The sequence below is a fragment of the Lycium barbarum genome, chromosome 11 (assembly GCF_019175385.1).
Source record: "Lycium barbarum isolate Lr01 chromosome 11, ASM1917538v2, whole genome shotgun sequence".
In the NCBI taxonomy this organism is placed as follows: domain Eukaryota; kingdom Viridiplantae; phylum Streptophyta; class Magnoliopsida; order Solanales; family Solanaceae; genus Lycium; species Lycium barbarum.
In genome coordinates, this window is record NC_083347.1 from 72,810,004 (window position 1) to 72,832,250 (window position 22,247).

Sequence of the window (22,247 nt, forward strand, 5' to 3'; positions counted from 1 at the left end):
TACAGACCGTTTGCATTCCCCATGGAAATTCTCCTTGATCATTAAACTCGTCGGCAAGAGAATAGTCCATCATTATCTAAAATCCAAAGTTCAAGAATTGTGGAAGCCTACTGAGAATTTCCCTTAATATACCTGGGCTTTGATTATTTTATTGTAAAATTTTCTAAAGAGGAAAATATGGCTCATGTTCTTAGAAATGGCCCTTGGTTCATCAATGGACACTTTCTTTCGATTAAAAGGTGGGAACCCAACTTCGTCGCTAGAGCAGCCAAACAAACACACTCAGCGGTTTGGGTTCGCTTGCCTCAGCTACCTACTGAATTCTACGATGGTGTTCTTTTGCAAAGGCTTGGTAATTCCATCGGCCAGCTCCTCAAAGTTGACGCCTGTACCAGTTCTACTTTGTGGGGACGATACGCTAGACTGTGTATACAGGTACCATTGGAGGAACCAGTGGTTACCCGTATCCAAATCGGTTCACATCTTCAATCTATCGTCTATGAATGCGAAGGTTGTTACACTCCATAATAATCCGTGTTACTTGAAGTAAAACAAGAAAAAAAAATGAGTTATGAAGGTTCAAGGAAAGTTAATCGAGTTAGTAAGAATATCGTTATATATATGGTTGCCTTAAGTATCCCGAGGTGACATGGTAACCTAAAGGATTTAAAATCGCGTTATGAGTATGTATATGGGGTAATGCGAGTGACCTTTTAAAGTATTTGAGATTATTAGTAATGATATAGAGGATGGACAAAAGATATGAATATACTTTTGCGATTGGAGTTTCGTCAAAGCTTTGTGAGTTCTCTAGTTATGCTTAAGGTTATTGTGATTCTTTGGACCCTTCGAGATGTGTATATGGATTTTTATTGATGTATATAAGTGTGTATATGTATGCATAAGAGGTTACATAAGGTTGGAAGAGGATTAGAAGTTAAACGAAATGAATCGGAACAACTTCAGTAAAATTTAGGACCCGATTTTAGTCTATATTGTAGGAGGCATATCTCCTTGAATATGAGGAGTTTTAAGGTGTTTCAAAAGCCTAAAATGAAGTTCATCGAGTCTAGTTTGTAATGCAACAAACCGCTCGTCAAAATGATATCGGGATAAGGAGATATGGACGATGCAAGTTGGGCTGGCAGGGCAGCAAGTTTGGACCCGACCCAAACACTCACATTTCGGCCCATGAGGCCCATTAAACTCAATAGATAAGTCACCACTTTGCCCTATATCATTTCACACGACCTAAAACAGATCCAAAACCCTTATTTTCTCTCCCAAACCCCCTTTCTAATTGAGCCATCATGTAAGTTAAATCCTAGACCCTTGACATGATATTAGTTAAAGAGAAGTTGTAGCTTAAGTTTTTTTTTTGTGTTGTTAAGCAAGCAGCTGGAAAGAGAAACAAGATTCTTGAAGATTCTGATTGCTAAAGGTAATTTCAACCTCCTACTCATGTTATCAATTTGGATTAAAGGTTTAATATGGTGTATACGTGAAGGAAACGTTGATATACAAGCTAGAGAGAGAGAGAGCATAAGCCATGGCATTCGGGCATGGCTAGCAAAATTGGAGCTCAAATTTGTTGATCCAAAAATCAGATTTTCTAGGTATTTCAGCCCTTAGGAAGGTGATAATAACGTGGAGAATTCATTTGGAGCAACAAGAACAAGTATTAGTTCATTTCACAAATTCTAGCTAAGTGGAAAAAGCCAACTTGTTAAGGTAAGAGTTGATCATTTTTTCTATGTGTTTGATGATGAAGTTGGACGTGTGGGGAATATGCAAATGTAAATTGTATGTGTGAAATTATGTATCTTGATGTTGAAGCATAGTTGTAACTTGGTAACATGAATTGCACGAATGTTGGAATGTTGTTGAAATGTTGTTGAATGCCGTAGGGGCTGTTTTTAATTGAAATTTGATGGACTGATTTGAATTAATATTTTGGTTGTTGTAATCATAGATTATGTGATGAGAATGAAGGAATTTAATGGTTAGAGTTGGAGTTAAAATTGTTGTGGGTTGTTGTAAGGATTATAGAGATAATAATGTGATTTACTTGCATATGAATAGATGATGTGGTGTCGTGTGGCTGCTGTTGTATTTCCCTGAAATTTGCTGAAAAGATGGCATGAAATAAGGCGTAAGAAGTGTATATGGGCTGCTTGGTGTGTTGTAAGTGTTCGTTAGAATTTCGGGCATCGTTATGTTATAGTTTAGGGGCTGTTTTCGGCCCAATTTGGAGAAATTGTTGGATCGTTGGAAATATTATGTGAATTGTTTAGAATGTTCTTGAATGTTGTTAGTATGGGTTTGGGTTAGTATTTGAATGTATAGGCGTTGATGTTGGCTTGAAGGTAAGCCGTTGAATTGAATATTTGAAAAGTTGTCGAATGATGAAAAAGAGAGTATTAATGTAATATTGTCTTTCGGATTGGTTATTGGAGTTGCTAGGTTGGTTATTGTGGTTGTTGCTGTTGATTTTGAGCGAGTTAAATTCTCGGGTTGGCCTATTTACAGGGGAAATGCTGCCGAATTTTCTGTAGAATTTAATGTTAGTTTGGAATGAATGGCTTAAGTGCCTATGTTTAATATTGGATATTCGTTGGCATATTTGTAGACCTTGGGGAGCCCGAGGCGTAGATTGGGATTTACTTTAGATTGGCTATCTTGGAGTGCGTACGAGGTATGTAAAGCGCAACCCTTCTTTCTTTTGGCATGCCTTAGTTTGTATAGGCTAGATTATAAGCCTTAAGGAAATTCTAAATTCGAAATCCGAGCATGTTATGATCCGTATATGTTCCTTGGCACTCTTATGTATGATTTGATGAAATATGAACCTTTATGTATTTGAAATAATCGCTTTCCGAACTTTGCGCAAAGAGGTTTCACTTTAAAGAACTTCGAAATTTCCGAATGCCATATCTTTCACATAAGTGCTCGGATTGCTCCAATATATTTTTATAAACGTTTGCATTACGTATAACGAGTATGTTTTCCATAAGCGGGCCCGACTTGGGTAAATTCCCGTCCGTGGGTCCCGCGGCTTCCCTTTATGAAATTCGGGAGCGTTTGAAAGAATTTGTTAAGACTATTATTTCGATTTTCAAATATGATCATTTTGCTTATGTTTGAATTTATGATATTGATTTTATGCATATGACTACTCACGACTCTATTCGTGCGTTCTGTTATATCTTTCGCCGGTTCCCGGGCCGGTTCTGTTATCGTGCGCATTTTGATATACTCCGGAGTTATGCTGTGTTATGGTTCTCCGAGCTACTCGCTAATGAGGGTCGGGTTCCACCTATATTTGGTGTTATGCTGTGTATGGCGTTATGTTGTGATGTGATATGTGACGGGAATACGGAGATTTGAAACTTTCTGGTGTTATGCTGTGTTATGGCGCCATCGACGGGTGGGCGACCATATTCTTCTGTACCCTATGCATTACTTACATATTTTCGAAAGTAAGCAAATTTTGATATGTTGGATTTGCACTTATGTTTGGTACTTCCATTTCGTTTATGACTCAGATTTGCTTTCTGTATATTCTGCTTTGCATACTCAGTACATATTTCGTACTGACCCCCTTTCTTCGGGGGCTGCGTTTCATGCCCGCAGGTACAGACGCACAGTTTGGTGATCTACCCATTTAGGACACCCTCTTCTGCTGTTTGGAGTGCTCTTCTCATTTCAGAGCACACATTTTGGTATAGATTCGTTCGCTATGTATATATGTATTTGTTCAGGGGCACGGCGGGGCCCTGTCCCGCCATATGATTCGGTTTGTCTGTTTAGAGGTCTGTAGACGTATTTGTGGGTATGTGTGCCTACTTCTGTTCAGATGCGTTTGTATGACCCTATTCGTTATGGCAGCCTTGTCGGCGTGCATTTTGTATATGTTTTGGGGCTTTTGATACATTTGTTAGCCTTGTCGGCTTTTGATACATTTGATAGCCTTGTCGGCTTTTGTTATATATATGGATATGGTTGTGCTAAAATGTGTCCGATACAGTTTGATGAAGTTTGAGACGGCATATAGTATTTATGGCCGTATATGCTATTTGGATAAATGTGTTACGATTTGATATGTTTGTCTGTCTGGGTGCCCAAGTAGGGCACCAATCGCGGCCCACGGGGCTGGGTCGTGATAAAGGTTTTCTCTGCAAAAACTGTGGCCGCTTGGGCCATCTTCAATCTGCTTGCCCATACCCTTCCCAAACTACAAGGCCTAGAAATGACACTGCTTCTCAACCGTCGGAACAACCGAGAGACTTGTCTTCTAATATTCCTGCAACCAGCGAGTGGCAAACTGTCTCTTTTGCTAATAAGAGAAAAGGTTCTCCAAAAAGCCGAGATCCTAGAGCAGCAACTGCTCCAGATCAAGGTCAAACATCTTCTCAAAAGCAAAAAACAGATCAAGGTCAAACTTCTTCTCAACAGCAAAACACAGGTCAACCAGGTATAAACGTTAAAATCTTTTCGGCGGATTCTGGTAAGTTTTTATCGACTCAAAAATTATCTTTTAACTCTATTAATTCTCCCGCTTCTTCATCTCATGCTCAGGGCCCTAAGGATAAAGTTAAAATCCATCACAAGCGTTTTTCTAGGTCTAATAGTTCCACCACAATATCCCAATCAAGGACTAACCCCCAAGCCAATAGCAGCCATTTTAACACTACTCACTCCTTGGAAAATAATAAAAAAAGGAAGGGAGTTGACAATACTATCCACTATTCTAATCAATTTGCTATTCTCCCAGATTTAGATGATAATTCCTCTGCTTTGTCTCTTTCCACTGACATGCATCAACATGGTCCAGAGACCAAAAAACCCTCTTCGCATTCTACTCATCCTTCGATACAACCAAGAGTGCCTAACAATGGTCATGTGCCACCTGTCCAAAACGTGTCCCACCCTGATGAAAATAACACAATTCCTTCTAATTTACATGGCCACGTATTCACGCCCAGGGCAGATGTGGAAAACCCATCAAACTTGCTCCCCACTCGTTGTACCCAAATGGCAACTCCTACTGGACAAATGTCCGATGCCAATGGCCAAGTGGATATACCCATGCAAATCGACTCACAAAATCTTACAGACAATATGTTGAGCTACTCCATCCCTTTAAATCTAACCAATGTCTTGCCTTCCATATCCCAAGCTCAAGATTTGCAATCATTTGCCTTAACTCCACACTCTTCCTCCTCCTTAGCTATTCCTATCTCCATAAATAATGGTGAGACCGATTCACCCATTAGATCAGCGGAACCCTCCACTACTATTTACTTACCAATTCCGACCACCCCTCTTGGCCATGAACAACCTCTATCAGTTGCCACCATTGGTGGCACACCACCCGCTGATTTTTGCGACCTAACCTGTCTACCCCCTACATCAACCCCAGTCATGGGTCGAGCAAGCACTCCAAGGAAAAGCAGTGTTCTTTACCCTGAACATCAACGGAGTCAATACAATGATCATAATCCAAAACCCGAACTTTTTAGCACAAATAATAACGGAAGGGATGCATCTAGCGATGGAAAACTATATGAATCACCAATGGTTGAACAATGTCCTCGACCCACTAGCTCCAGCAATAGCACCCGCCTTCTACCAAAACCTTCACAACCACTGGAATCTCCCCCCCCCCCCCCCCCCCACTTCAATCCACCAGTGAATATGAACCCAATCCTCGAACTACCTTTCTACACTCCTCCGGAGCTAATAACTGCCAACACACTGCTCTTTCCATGGCAGCCAATACCGATCCCACCACATGCACCACCGATTCGATTTCCTATGGCACCACCACCCCCTTCAGCTCCCATGCACCCGCCAATAGTGATTCCTACACCTTCTTTACAGCCAACAGAACAAATACAATCCACCGAGGAAGTACAGGACACGCTGATGGGATCTTTTACAGAGATTGCGACACTCAGGATGTCCGCACTGATGATATTCCCGGAGAAGGAGGAGAAAAAGTACATCCATGTCTGTCCAGTTGCATTAACGAAGTGCTCGCTCGACCTTCGTCCTACGGTGAACAAGGAAATAGCGAAGTATGCAGTAGTCTTAACTCCAACCCTGAGGTCCAGTCCCTTTGCTACGAGGGACACTACCGTGACTGCGAATCCCAAATACACCCACACCTCCATGTCTAATCCATCGAGTATAATTGTTTGGAACATTAGGGGTGGTAACAACCCAGTCTTTAAAAGGAATTTTAGGGAACTTATCCAGTCTCACAACCCTTGTTTAGTGGTTTTATTAGAGACTCGGATGACAAATCATAGTAACTTTAGGAATGATTATGGTTTCGATGATTTTCTAGAAGTGCCAGCCCAGGGCCAAGCGGGTGGAATAGTTCTTCTGTGGAATACAACTGTGGTTACAGTAACCGAGCTTAGGAAATCAGCTTAAGAAATCCATGCTATGGTTCAGGTATCTCCTCATAACCAAACCCGGTGTTTAAGTGTCATTTATGCTAGCACAAAATGTCTTATTAGAAACCAGCTTTGGAACAGCCTTGAATCTTTGTCACACTTTTTAACTAACCCTTGGCTTGTTGCAGGAGATTTTAACGAGGTTCTTACCCAAAGGGATAAGTGGGGAGGTCGAAATGTAAAAAGTGGTAGGACTTCTCGTTTTTGGTCTTGTGTCAACCGGTGTCATCTCTTAGATTTGGGGTTTAAAGGTAATAGATTCACCTGGTCTAACCATAGGAAAAAAAATCGAGGATTAATTTTAGAGAGACTAGATCGTTGCTTTGCTAACAATGAGTGGCTCGATCTATACCCAAATGTATCAGTAACCCACCTGCCCAAGACCCACTCAGACCATCATCCTCTTCTCATTCAAACTCTGCCTCACCACACTCGCCCCTTAGGTCCCAAACCTTTTAAAACTGAGCGTTTTTGGTTTACCTATCCGGAATTTATTAAAATAGTTCAAGATAGCTGGGCGAACCATGACCTTATTACAACAACAAATCTCTTCACTGAGAAAGCCACTGCTTGGAACCAGGCTACTTTTGGAAATATTTTTCATCACAAACGTCGCCTAATAGCCAGGATTGGTGGTATTCAACAATCACCTGCTTATCTCTACAGTAACTTCCTCCAAAACCTTGAAAAAGAACTTGTTTTAGAGTATAATAATATTTTAAAAATTGAAGAGGACTTCTGGAAAATTCGTTCTCGTATTAATTGGCTAAATGATGGTGACGCAAATACGAGGTTCTTTCATCTTTCTGTCATCAATAGGAGGAGGAGAAATAGAGTTTGCTATTTTAAGAATGATTTGGATGAGTGGATTACTGACCCGGAAAAAATAAAAGATCATACCTTTTTTTTTTCTCCAATATTTTTACTACTGAACACCACATTTCTTTTTTGAAGGATATAATGAATTCTCCCACCAGTTTTCACCAGCTAGACTTATCCTCTCTTGATAGACCCTTACATGATCATGAGGTTGTGAAAGCTATTTTCTCCTTCCAGCCCTTTAAGGCACCTGGCCCTGATGGTCTTCATCCATATTTCTATCAAAAACATTGGAACACAGTGGGTAAATCGGTATTAAAGTTTTGTCATGATATTTTTGATACCCAAGTGATTCCTCCTCCTTTAAATGATACTTTACTTTGTCTTATTCCAAAGTTCAAAAATGCAAATCATCTGAAGAATTATCGACCCATAGGGTTACGTAATACGCTTTATAAAGTTATTACGAAAGTCATAGCCAACCGCATTAAGCCATTTCTGGATGCTTTAATTGGCCCTCACCAAGCTAGTTTCCTTAAGGGTCGACGTGCTAGTGACAATGCTATTCTTGTACAAGAACTCTTAACCCATACCATCAAAACAAAGAGCAACAAGGTCAATTTGTTATTAAAAATAGACCTCGAAAAAGCTTTTGACCGTATCGAGTGGTCCTTTGTTTATCATGCTTTAAAATTCTTCAAATTTCCTGATAAAATCACCCGCCTCATTATGAATTGTATTAGCACTAGTAACATTGCAATTCTTATTAATGGTACCCGAACAAATTACTTCTCTCCCTCTCGAGGCATCCGTCAAGGAGACCCTATGTCCCCGTACATTTTTATACTCTGCATGGAACTCCTCGCCACTTATATTTCTTATCAAGTCGATATTCTTAATTGGGACCCTATTACCCTAAGTCGCAATGGGCCTCGTTTTTCACATTTATTCTTTGCTGACGATCTCACGTTGGTAGCCAAACTCTAAATCTATTCATACGATTCATCGTGTATTAAGCGAGTTTTGTTTGCTCTCTGGTCAAAAAATTAATTCTACAAAGTCCAAGGCTTTATTTTCTCCGACTTGCAATGATGCCGTAAGAAACCTTGTTCTTCGTTTATTTAATATAACTTGCACTGATAATTTTGGTCGTTATTTGGGTTTTCCAATTCTTCGAAAAATGCCGAAACCCTCTGACTTCCAATTCATTTTAGACAATATGCCGAGTAAGCTTTCCAATTGGAAAATGCATTTCATGAGTCTAGCGGGTCGTTTAACTCTTATTAAATCTACGCTTAGTGCAGTGCCGACCTATGCGATGCAATACTTCCTTCTCCCCAGGAAGATCTGTAAAACCATTGATAAAATACAACGCGACTTCCTTTGGGGCTCTAGTGCTCAGGAAAAAAAAATCCACTATGTTAAGTGGGACACTGTCACTCTCCCAAGAATGAAAGGTGGTCTTGGCCTCTGTAAAACCCACCATAAAAACCAAACTCTCATAGCCAGCTTAGCTTGGAGGCTTTATACTAATAAGAATACTTTGTGGGCCCGTGCTCTCATTACAAAATATGGTTTGAAAACCTCTCGATCCTCCTTGTCCTTTATTTGGCGTAATATCATTAAAGGAGGTCAAATCTGTTCTTTAGCAGTAGCATGGACTCCGGGCAATGGCAATACCATTAATATGTGGAATCACAGTTGGATCCCAGGCTCCCCCCCTCTCAGAAGCCTTATTCATGGGCCGCTAAATGCTCAAGAGAATAGTTACACTCTTGCTAACCTCTGGAATGACGTTCAATGGCAATGGGATAATCTTTCTGTGGTCATTCCTCCTCATCTTAAAGCCCTGGCCTCAACTTTACTTTACACTTAGGAGAGAATGACGCCCCTTATTGGGCTAAAGAAGCAAATGGTCTGTTCTCCACGAAATCTGCCCTTAAACTCCTCACTAATGATGCTTCTCTAACTTATGGTTTTACTTGGATATAGTCTCTACCCACACTACCAAAAATAAAATCCTTTCTTTGGCTGATCTCCCATAATAGCCTTTCTACCAAATCGTATCTCCATCTTATAGGCATCATAAATGATTCCTCATGCCCATTTTGTCCTTCTGTAGAAGAGACTATCACTCATATCTTGATAGACTGTAGGGTTGCTAGGAAAATTTGGCTAGATCTTGGCCTCAACCTCAATAACATTCTCAATACCTCTACTTACTGGTTGAACAATCTCCATAATCTTCGAATCCCTCCTCAATATAATCACCTTCTCTGGTCCGAATTCTATCCCTTTATCCTTTGGAATATTTGGATAAATAGGAATAATAATACCTATAATCGCCAAGCTATCAGCCTGAACGTTCAAGATATTGTTATGAGAGCGACATAATATAAATACTCCACCTCTATTGATCATCACCGTGACACTAGGCATCTGATAAATATTAAATGGCACCCCCCTAATAATCGTTGCGTTAAGTTGAATATCGATGGTGCATTCTCTTCCAAAACGAATAAAGGAGCCATTGGTGGAGTTTTTCGTGATTCAAATGGGAATTGGATATTGGGTTTTTCTCAGGCCATACATTGTTTAAACCATACTATGGCTGAGCTGCAAGCCTTGCTTCATGGGTTACAACTTGCCTTAATTAAGAATTATATTCCCTTGGAAGTGGAGACGGACTCAGTAGAGATAATACATCTACTTGATAAACCGCAACCACTATTCACTGATATAATTTATTCATGCAGGTTGCTATTGAGGAGGTTGGGAAGTCTAGTGGTACGTCATAATTTTAGACAAGGCAATAAAGTAGTTGACCTTTTGTCCAAGCAGGGGATGAAACTTAACTCCAGCTCTCAGTCGTCTATTTTGCTATCGCCGCCATCAGTCATCCTAAATGTTTTGGAAGCAGACAAGCAAGGACTGATGTCTACTAAGTTGATATCATCAACTATGTGTAGTAATTTAGCTAGTTTAGGGAATGCTAATGTTCTCTCTATCTATGATAGTGCTAATGTACCTAGTATGTCGTATGTACCAGTTTAACTAGTAATAAAATATCCGTTCAACCAAAAAAAAAAAAAATGACATTAAAGTGCTACCACCACAACTTTCCTTTAAATAAATTTTAAAAATGTGATGTGACTTGTGACGACATTGATTCCACTCTTTTCATGTTCATCCAAGAGGAGGCCCCATCCATAATAAAATCCACATGGCACCCCGACGAGCGAAAACTCTATAAAAACTTGCAGTAGCTAATTCAAAATTAGACGCTACACATTTTGAAATTGAAAGAGTGCATTCTAGAATATATATCAAACTTTATTTATACCTATTATTTTTTGCGCACAGACATTTATGTATGTATACAGAGCGTTCGACCTGTTACTACCTGTTGTTTCTTTGTGTATTTTATTTTTTAAATTACTTTGATATGCATTGCTTGAGCCGAGAATCTTTCGGAAGCAGTGTCTCTACCTCCACGAGATAGAGATAAGATCTTAGTACACCCTGCCCACCCCAGACCGCCTGTGAAATTACACCGGGTATATTTTTGTTGTACAGAGGGTTCGACCCCCAAATATTGGGTTTTGCCGAACTCACAAACCCAGAATCTTGGGGACGGGGGAACCAAGAAGCAGTCGTCATAATCTGCCTTATATTGTGCTGTGTCCCAGCTTCCTCAATTCGGGTACTGCTATTATGCTAATGCTATTGCTCTAGGCCCAATTGAACCCTGTCCAGTCCTTTTTTCTTGCATGAATCTTGTGTTCCAGATATGATGAACTACTGCCATTTATTTTTTATGAAAAAAATAACACTACTAGTGTTTAAAAGGTAGTAATAGCCTAATAGGAACCCCGTGTGGTTTCTCAAGTCCACAAGACTTGTTCCTCCCTTTTCATTGTGGGATAAATGGCACATAGGCATCCTACAATGTTTAAGATATACATTACATGATTTGGTACTCCAGAAAAGTTGACAAGTAATAAATAATAAGAAAGAACTAAGGCGAAAAGGGATTCACCACACATACACAATTAATACGGTTCTCCAAAACCTAGAAAATTGTACAGTGTATTGGTTCACACTCACCTGTAGCTGTTGTATCTATTGGAAATACCCGGAGATAGAGAATCTGAATGAATTTGTTGTGATGCTTTAGCCATCATCCAACTTGAAAGAAATACGTGAAGGGCAAAATACCCTCCACTTTATCACACTGTTACTATCAAGCATATGCCATTTTCTCATCTTTGAAAACTAAAATTTGTTCAAACAACCTTGAACACAAAATATGCACGGTCAGGAAACAGTATTATTCTTTATTCAGCAGCATAGTAAAACTTGCAACTACACATCCACGTGTTCATGGAATGTGTATATATAAAACTCAGATATACACCCATATTATGTCGGATTATTTTTAATTTAAGGGTTTTTTTACACAGGATTGACTGAGCTTTTCGACAGTGGAAATTATCTTGCTGAAGGAGCCAGTCAGTGTTCAAGTAGACAATATGCATGGGGATAATACTCTTAAAATGATAAAAAGACTTGAGTTCAATGACATGAGCATTATAACCGCCTGCATTTGTCCAACCTTGCAGCTGTTTGACCTCGAAATTGCATGGCAATATAAAGCTCCCTCTTCAATTCAGGTGGGAGGGATGGGCTTTCATTAAGTTTTTACCAGACACGTTAATCTGGCATTGACCAACCATTTTTACTGAAGTCTTTATTGCAGAAGACATAGTTGGAGGTGCAACTATGATGACTGAAAATGTAGTATGTCCATCTATTTAGGTGCTAGCCTTATAGGGCAGATTGAGAACGCAACACATCGAGCAGCTTTTGCCAGCATGAACCGCTCATTTTCTGTCAATGGTCTCTCAATGACCTTCATAATATTTGCGTCCTAATTCATAGATAGAAATAATTGTCATTACTGGCTCAACATTACCAATAAAGCAACACTTTAATCCTCAGAGAAACTAAACTGATGATGGGAAAGAAAAAGATACATATTCTAGATCATTAGTGAAACAGAAGTCACATTATTTTTATGCTAATCTGGCAAGGATATTAATGAGAAAAGGTATTCATATGTTAAGATGGGAATTAGATGTTTTACCGTTAAAGATTGTCATCCTCCATCTTTCTTAAGGGAAGGATACAAAAGTTAACTAACCTTCTTTTGTTGTTGAATGGAAGGCTTCACACTGGCAACATCACCAACAACAATTACATTATTGAGATTTCCGCTTTCATCTCTTTCAGTTGGTGAATTGGTTGAATGCCTCCAGTTTCCACTAATAATGTACTTATAAAGGTACCTGACAAACAAAGATATGACTTGATTTGCAGCAAAACTTTACCTAAGAGTAAAAAAGGAAAATCAACATAAATATTGATGAAGGTACAACTTCACAGAGGAAAAAGAAGCAGAAGGGTGAGCTTAGGATTTGGATAAATGGAACCATGTAACAGAGATTCAAACTGACAAAAATAACCTATGGCATGCAGGACTACAGATGAAGTGGAGCGTCACTTTAGTGACAAGAAGAATGAAATTAAAATGACGTCACTTGTTTCAGGGAAAAAGCAAAGAAGAAAAGCACAATGACACCGATTTGCACGTAACTTGACAATGAAACTTCAATTGATTTCAGGTTCTAAGAAACTACTATTTGACATATGCAAGAATTAGTATATCAGTTCTAGATTAAGGGTGTGTTTGTATGGAGAACATTTTCCAGAAAATTCTTTCCAATTTCTCATGTGATGAGTTATGATATTTCGTGTTTTGATGATTTGACAAACTTATTCGAGGAATCAGATGAGGAACCAGATACGATCAGGTTCACTCGGTCAACTTTATGATGTTTTACGTGTTGATGATTTGACAAACTCATTCGAGGAACCAGATATGTTTATAGAGGGACCAGATGAGGAACCAGATGTCATCAGATTATGGCCATTGCTTCAGTCAACTCTACAGCTGCAAAGCTGCTGACACTGTGCCAACTGACAGCAGTGCAGCAGCAACACAGATGAAGTAATGAAATTCACTTTCACAAACCAAGTCGAGGAACCGGATAAGGAACCAGATGCGATCAGGTTTCAGCCGTTACTCGGTCAACTCTACCGCTGTAAAGCTGACACTGTACCGACTGGCAGCAGTGCAGCAACACAACTGTAGTGTACTAGTGGACGATGCAATGTCCCTTTCACCTCAACACTTGCTTCCCATATATATACAACATTATACAAGTGTAACCCTAACACTTTGCAAATCAGAAAAATTAGTTTCTCACAAGTAGTAGCCACCGCTGCTCTCAAAGTGCTCATCAAGAACAAAGCTGCAGCAACTGAGGGACCAGTTCTCCACTATCAATGTCTTAAGTCCTTTAAGTTGTTGAAGTCTTTGTCTTTTGTTCTTAACTTGCACTCCTACACTGCTTTTGAGAAGTTCTTGGTAGGACAGATTTTCAACCTTTTGTGGTGTTTGCTTGGCTAGAGTTAGTCAAGTTTTGTTCTTTGCAATAGAGTTATTGTAAAAGCCTTGCAATAGAGTTGTTGTAAGGGGGAGGGATTAAGAATTTAATTCCTAGGTTGCAATAGGTTGTAATCTAAAGTTGCTCAGCTTAGTGAAGTCGTGGTTTTTAATCCCTTGAGTAAGGAATTTTCTACGTAAACATCTCGTGTCATTTACCTTCTGTTTTACTTAAGGGAACAGATAGAGAACCTGGTTCTCTATACTGTTTGGTGGACTCGTATATTCTATCATCATGTTTGGTGGGTCAAATGTTTGTAGGAAAACAAGTTCCTTAAAAATGAGGATAATGACTTCCCTAATGGAAGTAGGAAAAACGAGTTCCATAAATGACATTCAAAGTCCATTGTGTCCTCTCCAGTGTTTTGGACGGCGGGCGGCGACAAAAGGCGACAAGGGCCTGCCTCGCCTTAAGGCGAGGCGCTCACCTTTTTGAAGTGCGGCGCCAATAAATACCAAAAAATTAAAATATTTAATTGCATATGTAAATAATCAAAATCTCACTAGCAATAACATATTAGCAAATATTTCAGTTCAAAAATTAAAAGTAGATCGTAGATACTAAAAGTCTAGAACTTGAATGACTCAATAATTCATAAGTGATAAGACAAGCAATAGTGCAATACTAAAAGTCTATTCAAATTCAAGATCTTCAATAGAAAAAAGAGGAGAAAATAGAAAAAGAAAAAAACAGAGGAGAAAAAACAGGGACGCGTACAGAAAAAGAAGAAGAGAATAGAAGAAGGAAAAAAAATGCAGAAGTCGCCGGAAACAGAGGAGGAGTCGCCGGAAAAAAAGAAGAACTGAAGAAGAAGCAGAAGTCGAAAACAGAGGAGGAAGAAAGAAGAAGAAGAAGGAGAAAGAGAGAGCGTACCTGAAAAGCTTGAAGGAGAAGAGAGGAGGAGGCAAAAAAAACCCTAGCCGCTGTTTTTCTTTTGATAATAAGTTTCATTTAAGTCTTTAACTTCTTTTAATTGCTTCTTTTTTAAAAAACCCACTGTCGCCTCGCCTTCACTGGCGCCTCGCCTCGGCGCCATTAGCGCCTTTGGCGCGCCTTTTGAAGGTGACCTCGCCACAGCCCTAAAAGGCGTTAGAGCCACGCCTCGCCACGCCTCTCGCCTTTGGCGAGAAGGCGCTCGCCTTTCACAACACTGGTCCTCTCCACCCCCTCAATGCCTCCAACCCCTACCTCTTGACCATCCTACTCCCGGCCACCCCCGAGTCCCACCCCATCCCACCCCCATAGTGTTTTACTGGATTACATATAAATGCTCTTGGGATAAATTGTTTTTTTGCTTACTTACCAAACACCAGAAAATAAGTAAGAAACCCACTTGTTTTCCATGGAAAATATTTTCCTTCATATCAAACACACCCTAAATCATTCTATGGTGTCTTCATTGCAAGAACAGCCAAAACAAGATTGGATCTCTCAGACCAGAGAAATGCAAACTAATTAGCTGAGATCGGCCTTATGAGATTTTGCTATGATGCAGAAAAAGATAAGGATGACATCGAAAGGCATGAGTGCGAGTTGCGTTTTGGCGATAGAGGCAAAAGAATCATTAAAAAAACGGAAAAGGTCCAAAAATACCCTTAAACTATTGAAAAAGGCTCATAAATACCCTCCTTCCATCTTTTGGTCTAAAAATACCCTTCCATCCACCTTTTAGGTCTAAATATACCCTTAAGGTTTGTTTTTGGCTCAAATATACCCTTTAAACTAACAGAATATGTTTTTTTGTTTTTTTTTATCGGAAAAGGTCCAAAAATACCCTTAATCTATTGAAAAAGGCTCATAAATACCCTCGTTCCACCTTTTGGTCTAAAAAAATATGAACGAAATAAGTTTTTTTTTTTGGGTTTTTTTTGCATTTCATGAATAAAAAAACGAAATAGGAAATTATAATTTTTTTTTTTGCATTTCGTGTATTAAAAAACAAAATAGGAAATTATATTTTTTTTTTTTGCATTTCGTGTATTAAAAAAAATAGGATAAAAAAAAATTCGTTCATATAAAAACGAAATTGGAAAATATATATATATATATATTTTTTTTATTTCGTTGGTATATATATTTTCCAAGTTCGTTTTTATATGAACGAAATTAATTTTTTTTATCCTATTTGTTTTTTAATACACGAAATGAAAAAAAAAATTATAATTTCCTATTTTGTTTTTTAATACACGAAATGTAAAAAAAAAATTATAATTTCCTATTTCATTTTTTTATTCATGAAATGCAAAAAAAACCCAAAAAAAAAAACATATTTCGTTCATATTTTTTTAGACCAAAAGGTGGAAGGAGGGTATTTATGAGCCTTTTTCAATAGATTAAGGGTATTTTTGGACCTTTTCCGATAAAAAAAAACAAAAAAACATATTCTGTTAGTTTAAAGGGTATATTTGAGCCAAAAACAAACCTTAAGGGTATTTTTAGACCTAAAAGGTGGATGGAAGGATATTTTTAGACCAAAAGATGGAAGGAGGGTATTTATGAGCCTTTTTCAATAGTTTAAGGGTATTTTTGGACCTTTTCCGTTAAAAAAAAAAAGGATAAGGTATGAGAAAAGAGAATTAAACATTCCACGTGTAAACTGGAAAGCACAATAAAAGCTTGGTAATCGTGAACACTACTATGGCTGACAGGAAGAGGCAAAACTTACTTTCCCTGTGAAAGTCTAACTTCAGCCTCAAATCTTGAGCCACCTTTGTGGACTGCCTTAATCGGTTCTTTCCAGTTACCTGTAAAATCTCCAACCAGGTAGACATCCTCTCCCTGTTCAAAGAAGTCATACGAAGAGATACTTATAAGTAAATACCCCCATTAAAACACATATGGAAGCAGACAACAGTGCAGCACTGAGTATGCAACATTCTTTCCAAGAATCAGTTTTGACCTTTGAGGAAAGAGGTCAAGGAAAGAGTGCAACATAAAATCTGAGGTCATTTTCAGTGCTGATTTTCTTATTAAAGCCAACATCTGAGGACATCACTGACAAGCACCAGAGATGATAAAATTTATTACCTCATGGCCGTTCCATACAAAAGTCACTGCATGTGTTGCAGGCCCATCATGTGCACCAGTTTCAACCATTGCTATGAGATCCCATGTTGCCCAGGCAATGGCTGGTCTGCAACCAATATGTTTGGCTAAGGTAAATAGAGAATGTTGCATTCTTTTATATTTGCAATAAAAACTCAATTTTCCTATTTTGTGATTAGAGAGTAAGAAAGGCTAAACAAACAAGAGATAAAATAGGGATCGTGACCGTGAGCTATATAAGATGTTACGGTTACATATGCAAAATGATAACAGCAATCTTTCCATATTTAATATTTGGTTTACATCATTATACACCAGCTGTCTTGCAATACTTACATGCTCGTGTTTGTATCAAGTTTTACTGTTTTAGAATCCAAAGAAGTGCAAGTAAAGGATTTTTAGTTATGCCCTTGGTAATGTTATGCACAGGCAAGTGCTTATCCAGTCAATGCCTCCCCAAAAGTAAAGAATGGAGCTGAAGGAATATGAAAGTTGGGAGAAGAACCTGTCAGGCTTGCATGAATGCAACCCAGTGACAAAATTATAGGCTGCATGAAGGGAAGTATCTGTCATCCAATGAAGGTAAGCTATTACACAAGCAGGGGATCTATCAAAACCAGTTGTACAAGTCACATAGACTCTCTGGTTTTTCTTCAATAGGCGTAGAAGAAGGCCAACACAAAACGGAAGTTTCTTTCTCATGTCAAATGAATCTCCTTCCCTGCAAAAGAAATTCATATGCAGAAGGATTACATAGCAAAACAACGGAATAAGGTTAAAGCTCCATAATTGTTAATCTCAATACATAAAGAAGATTACGATCAATGATATAGGAAAATGCTAGAACTTTTGAAGAGCTAATGGTACGTCTATATAGGCATCACCATCACATTTACAGTAGAACAAAGAGACAGACTTCTCTTAAAGAACAAAAATAAGAGAGCCCAAGGGCTATGCTATAAGGTACTGGAAGTATAAAACAGACTGTTAGCTCGTTGACGAAACTTCCGATTCAAAACGTAGTTCTTTTTATTACCTTATGGGATAGTTGATCATAAGGATATTAAACCTTTGGCACGATTCATTGATTATGTTGGTATTAATTCCCCAATTTTCAGCCTCGATCCCACTCTGAAAATTCAGCACAGCAGTGATCCCCTAATGACCATATTCACTGGGTTAGTTCTACGTAAATGAACAAGGAATAATTATCCTAATGCAGATATCTGGCTTAGTGTAAGTAAATGAACAAAGAATAATTAATTCTGCAAAGGACACTGCATAATGGTAAGATAAAGGCAGGCACAAATGTGTCTCCACACTCATATTAAGATAAAAACTAGAGATGTTCTTGCCACATCCATCACCATTCCGTTTTCACAGTTTTTGCTGGTCATTTATTATTGATTTCAGAACCAAGTGCACACGTCCCAATTTGTATAATCGAATTCGCTTTTATTAGTTTAACTTGGCCGACATCAAGCAACTGTCTTCATGCTGCAACTTAAACGTGGGACAACCATACACATTCTGGAAAACCACAAGTAACTGCAGGTCATTATGCAGCTGACTTCACCATATAGAACCATTGAAATACTTTATTTATGTATATATTCAGTTTGTTCTTTTTGACCTCCTATTAAGGGTTGGTTAAAGATAATCAGGATACTCTCAGTTCTATCAGATAGTGTGCAAGACAAAAATCTATATAGACTGGAAATTATGGAGATGCACGATACATGATTCTCAGTGTATCAGTTGTATACGCTTCATGAAATAGAAAGAGCAAAAATAGATTATTTTCAACCCACAAAAGCATAGCCGCGCCACATCTGCCTGCACTGTATACTTCATGAAACATAAAGGGACAAATAAATTATGTTCAACCCACAAAAGCATAGCCTCACCACAACATCTGACAGCATTTCTACATCAGCTTCCTTTTGTATGCATGATCCCACGTATATTTGCTCCGTAATCTGGCAAAGGAAGCAAGCAATGTACTTCAGAACCAGGTAACAGAAAAGTATCTCCTTGGAAATAAAACGTACTACAGCAGTGGATGAAAATGGTGTTCAGCAAAATTGAAAAGAGTAAACTTCCTGGAAGCTATTCACTTTATCTCAAGTAGTTGAGTATTAATTGTAAAGCAAAGGTTCTGCACAGAAAATCTGAATGTCACACCTTGCTGTAGCGCATACCAAGATCATGTTTGTAATACAGTTCTCCCTTTGAACGATCCAACGCCTTTACATATTCTTCCAGTGGGAAACTCCCATGTGCCCATTCAGAATCTCCACTGTCTTTCTCAGAGAATATGTTGATAATTGGGCTAAATGGTAAAGAGGGGGTACCGTTCAGCTTTCCGTCTTGCCTGATTTGATCTCGATCACTCAGAACATTCCATCCTTTTGAAGTTAGTAACTTTGGGGAAAATAGTATAAATCCGGAGTTCCCACTGCCCTCACAAGACGTTCGCAAGTTGGAGGCAAGTAAATTTTTGTTCCATGTAGCAATAGGAACACGACCTCTATTAAATAGAATATCAATATCATTCATAAGATATAGCTGGTGGATAGGAAATGGGAAAAATGGTCTCTCAAGAACCAGGCTACAAGGCCCTGAGTTCTCTTTCATCATCTTCCTGCAGAAACGATAGTAAAATACAGTATACTTATTGAAACGTCCCACTACTTCAGTCACAAATGCACTTTTAGCTTTTAGTTTAATAGCTTAAAATTGGTATAATGTTCACATTTCATACTCTGTATCGCCAAAGTCTTTGATCTCAGTAAGTCCCCCGATGGAAGAGTCACTCGCCTTTTTCAATGTGTCACCAACCATTATTATTCTTGATTTCTCAGCATTTCCCTGCAAAATGACACTTCCACAAACTAAGACATGCCTTCACAAGGATTCAAAAGATAATAGCTATGATAATCATCCACGCTTGATACGTATCTAAATGCCGGAAAGTTGGATAGGATGGCCCTTAAGTAAGGACTATATTACCCCCATTTTTTATGAAATACAAGATGCTCATTGAATGATAAGAAAGATATATCCATTTTCCACTAAAACAATTTTGAGTTATTCGAGGATCGCACGTTCTGTTCTAGGTTAAGCAGGTCTAATTTAGGAAATATTTGATAAGCTTCATTTCTGCCTACTCCATTTCCCTAGGAGCAGGAACAAGCAACTATGCAGAAGCTGAAGCACTGCTTTTTGGACTGAAATGGTGTGCTAACAGAGGTCTAGACATGGCCATAGGGGAATCTGATTCACTTCTACTAGTCAAGTGTATCAAAAGAGATTGGAAACCCCCATGGAAGATTAGCAATCAGATCAATGAGATACAGAAAATGATTGAAGACCACAGTTTCAACATCAGTCACTGCTTCAGAGAAGCAAATAAGCCAGCTGACAGCCTTGCAACTCTAAGCCACAGAATAGAAGGACTCAAGATCTTCAACCTTTTCTCTGATCTTCCTAGACACACAAGGGGCTTAGTAAATTTGGACAAATGGAACTTACCTACTTTTAGAATAAAGCCCACAAAGCCTTCTAACATCATCTATGATCCTCCTTGAGTTAACTTTGTTTTTTGCTATCCTTAGGTAGGATATAGATTAGAAGTCTCACCTCAATGATCATGTACAAAGTTCGGGATGCCGAACTCAAATTTTAACTTTTTGCACAGCAATGATCATATGTTTATTGGTATAGTTAGTTTACTTGCGTTATCCTGCCCTTAATTATTTTGATTGGCCATCAACTGAATACCATCTACGAATTTAAATGTGAGTCCGAGGGGAGAGGTCTATAGATAATGGTACATTAAAATGACAGATATTCAAATGTAAGGATATTAACTATACGATGCAATAAAATTTCAACTAACAATGAAAACAAATATTGTATTTAAACTAACAGCGCAATACAATACAATAGGTAACAACCATCCAAACAAACTGTAAAATCACAGGTATTTAAATGTAAGGATGTTAATTGGGAAAACTAACCCCCTTCTTAAGAGATAATGGTCAAAAGAACTATCGTTTTTTCGCGAGTTTCACACACAACTATTAGATGTTCCCTTTTCCAACCTGAACTACCGCCATCTATGTATTAAAACACACCTCGAAGCTGACTAGGCCAACAATAGTTGTTCCCTTTTCCTCCTGAAAACACAGTTATTCTTTACATGTGTGAACTTACTGTGAAGGGCTAAATCCGCCCATTATGACGGTGGAAACGGATAATAGTACATTATAAAATCACAGCTATTATTCAAATGTAAGGGATGTTAATTTGCGAAAACTAACCCCTTTCTTAAGAGCATGAACGAAAACTTTGCCATCAACAGAGAGAGCAAAGCGAATACCAAGGGGCTTTTCAAGTGTAACCATATATTCATTCAAATTCATCTTAAAAGGTGAAACACTTGATGATGATGATGAACACATAGCAGTAACCCTCCCATATTGACGTCCCTTTACTGCTGTGAAGCGTACATCATTGAAGCTCAACTCTACTCCCCAAAATGACGACAAAATCACACATTTCTGCAACTTCTCAGAGTGGTTGAAAACACTGTAATTTGGAACTTGCAGTGAACACATTTCTCAGAAATGATTATATCAAATTCAAAACTATTAGTAGTCGATATAATGTGATCGATTATATAGCAATTTTCTAGCAAAATGAAATGTAGTGTAAGTTTGTGCATAGAGATTGGAGAAGGTTCTAGGGACTTGGAATTGGAGATGATGATTATGAGAGATAAATAATGGAATTAGAAATGCGGTTGATTGGAGCTAAGAGTTGAGAGGCCATTACGCCAATTACCCGCAACGCCACGTGAGATCCTACAAAACCCCACATCCACCTGCTCCCCTGACCTTTTCTATTGGAACAATTAATTATGGGAAAATTTTCAGAAGTATACAAGTTGGACACTTACATTGTAAATTTTTTTTCAAAACTTACGCTACGAAAAATAGCCCAAACATATACAAATATATACAGACATATACAAACATATACATACACTTATACCAACATATATATAAAGGCAGAGAGAGAAGTTTAGGTCATTTTTTATAAGAATTAAAAAAAATAGGTCAATTTTGATAGCATTGTTGCCCCAATGAATATACAGTGTAATTTTCTCATTAATTATAGGTGACAAAAAGATTTTAAAATTGAGTGGGGCAACTCAAGTTTTTTTTATTGGAGAAAAGTCATCATTTCCCCCCAAACTTGGCACGAAAACTCACTTTAGCAACTAAACTTAAGTTGTATTTATATATCTCCTTAAAAACTTTCATTTCAATTATTTTCCACCTTG

The 22,247-nt window shown here is 38.3% G+C and overlaps 2 protein-coding genes and 1 long non-coding RNA gene across 7 annotated transcripts; 2 read left to right on the top strand and 1 right to left on the bottom strand.

Annotated features, from left to right (window-relative positions):
• The first annotated feature begins 411 nt into the window (after positions 1 to 411).
• On the top strand, positions 412 to 3,910 carry LOC132620283 (uncharacterized). 2 transcript variants are annotated; one of them, XR_009574752.1, is made up of 3 exons: positions 412 to 1,731; positions 2,630 to 2,695; positions 3,634 to 3,910. It is a non-coding gene; the product is annotated as an uncharacterized LOC132620283 (long non-coding RNA). The 2 variants fall into 2 exon arrangements; XR_009574751.1 differs by lacking the exon at positions 3,634 to 3,910 and having other exon boundaries at positions 413 to 1,441; positions 1,508 to 1,731; positions 2,630 to 2,985.
• An 88-nt stretch (positions 3,911 to 3,998) lies between these two features.
• LOC132619904 (uncharacterized) lies at positions 3,999 to 10,496 on the top strand. Its single transcript, XM_060334659.1, has 3 exons — positions 3,999 to 4,053; positions 4,169 to 6,462; positions 10,040 to 10,496. Exons 1-2 carry the CDS (start codon positions 3,999 to 4,001, stop codon positions 6,439 to 6,441), a joined length of 2,328 nt encoding a protein of 775 aa, XP_060190642.1. The 3' UTR covers positions 6,442 to 6,462; positions 10,040 to 10,496.
• Positions 10,497 to 11,593: 1,097 nt separating this feature from the next.
• LOC132616916 (phosphoglucan phosphatase LSF1, chloroplastic) lies at positions 11,594 to 21,795 on the bottom strand. 4 transcript variants are annotated; one of them, XM_060331680.1, is made up of 10 exons: positions 21,223 to 21,795; positions 19,653 to 19,768; positions 19,082 to 19,541; positions 18,805 to 18,876; positions 17,934 to 18,055; positions 17,403 to 17,618; positions 16,880 to 16,985; positions 16,518 to 16,630; positions 12,487 to 12,631; positions 11,594 to 12,213 (listed from the first exon to the last, which is right to left on the bottom strand). In XM_060331680.1, the coding sequence occupies exons 1-10, from the start codon at positions 21,517 to 21,519 to the stop codon at positions 12,094 to 12,096; spliced, it is 1,767 nt and encodes a 588-aa protein (XP_060187663.1). In that variant the 5' UTR covers positions 21,520 to 21,795; the 3' UTR covers positions 11,594 to 12,093. The 4 variants fall into 4 exon arrangements, with proteins under 4 accessions (XP_060187663.1, XP_060187664.1, XP_060187665.1 ...); XM_060331681.1 differs by having other exon boundaries at positions 19,662 to 19,768; positions 21,223 to 21,791; XM_060331682.1 differs by lacking the exon at positions 21,223 to 21,795 and adding an exon at positions 20,920 to 21,066.
• Positions 21,796 to 22,247: the final 452 nt, after the last annotated feature.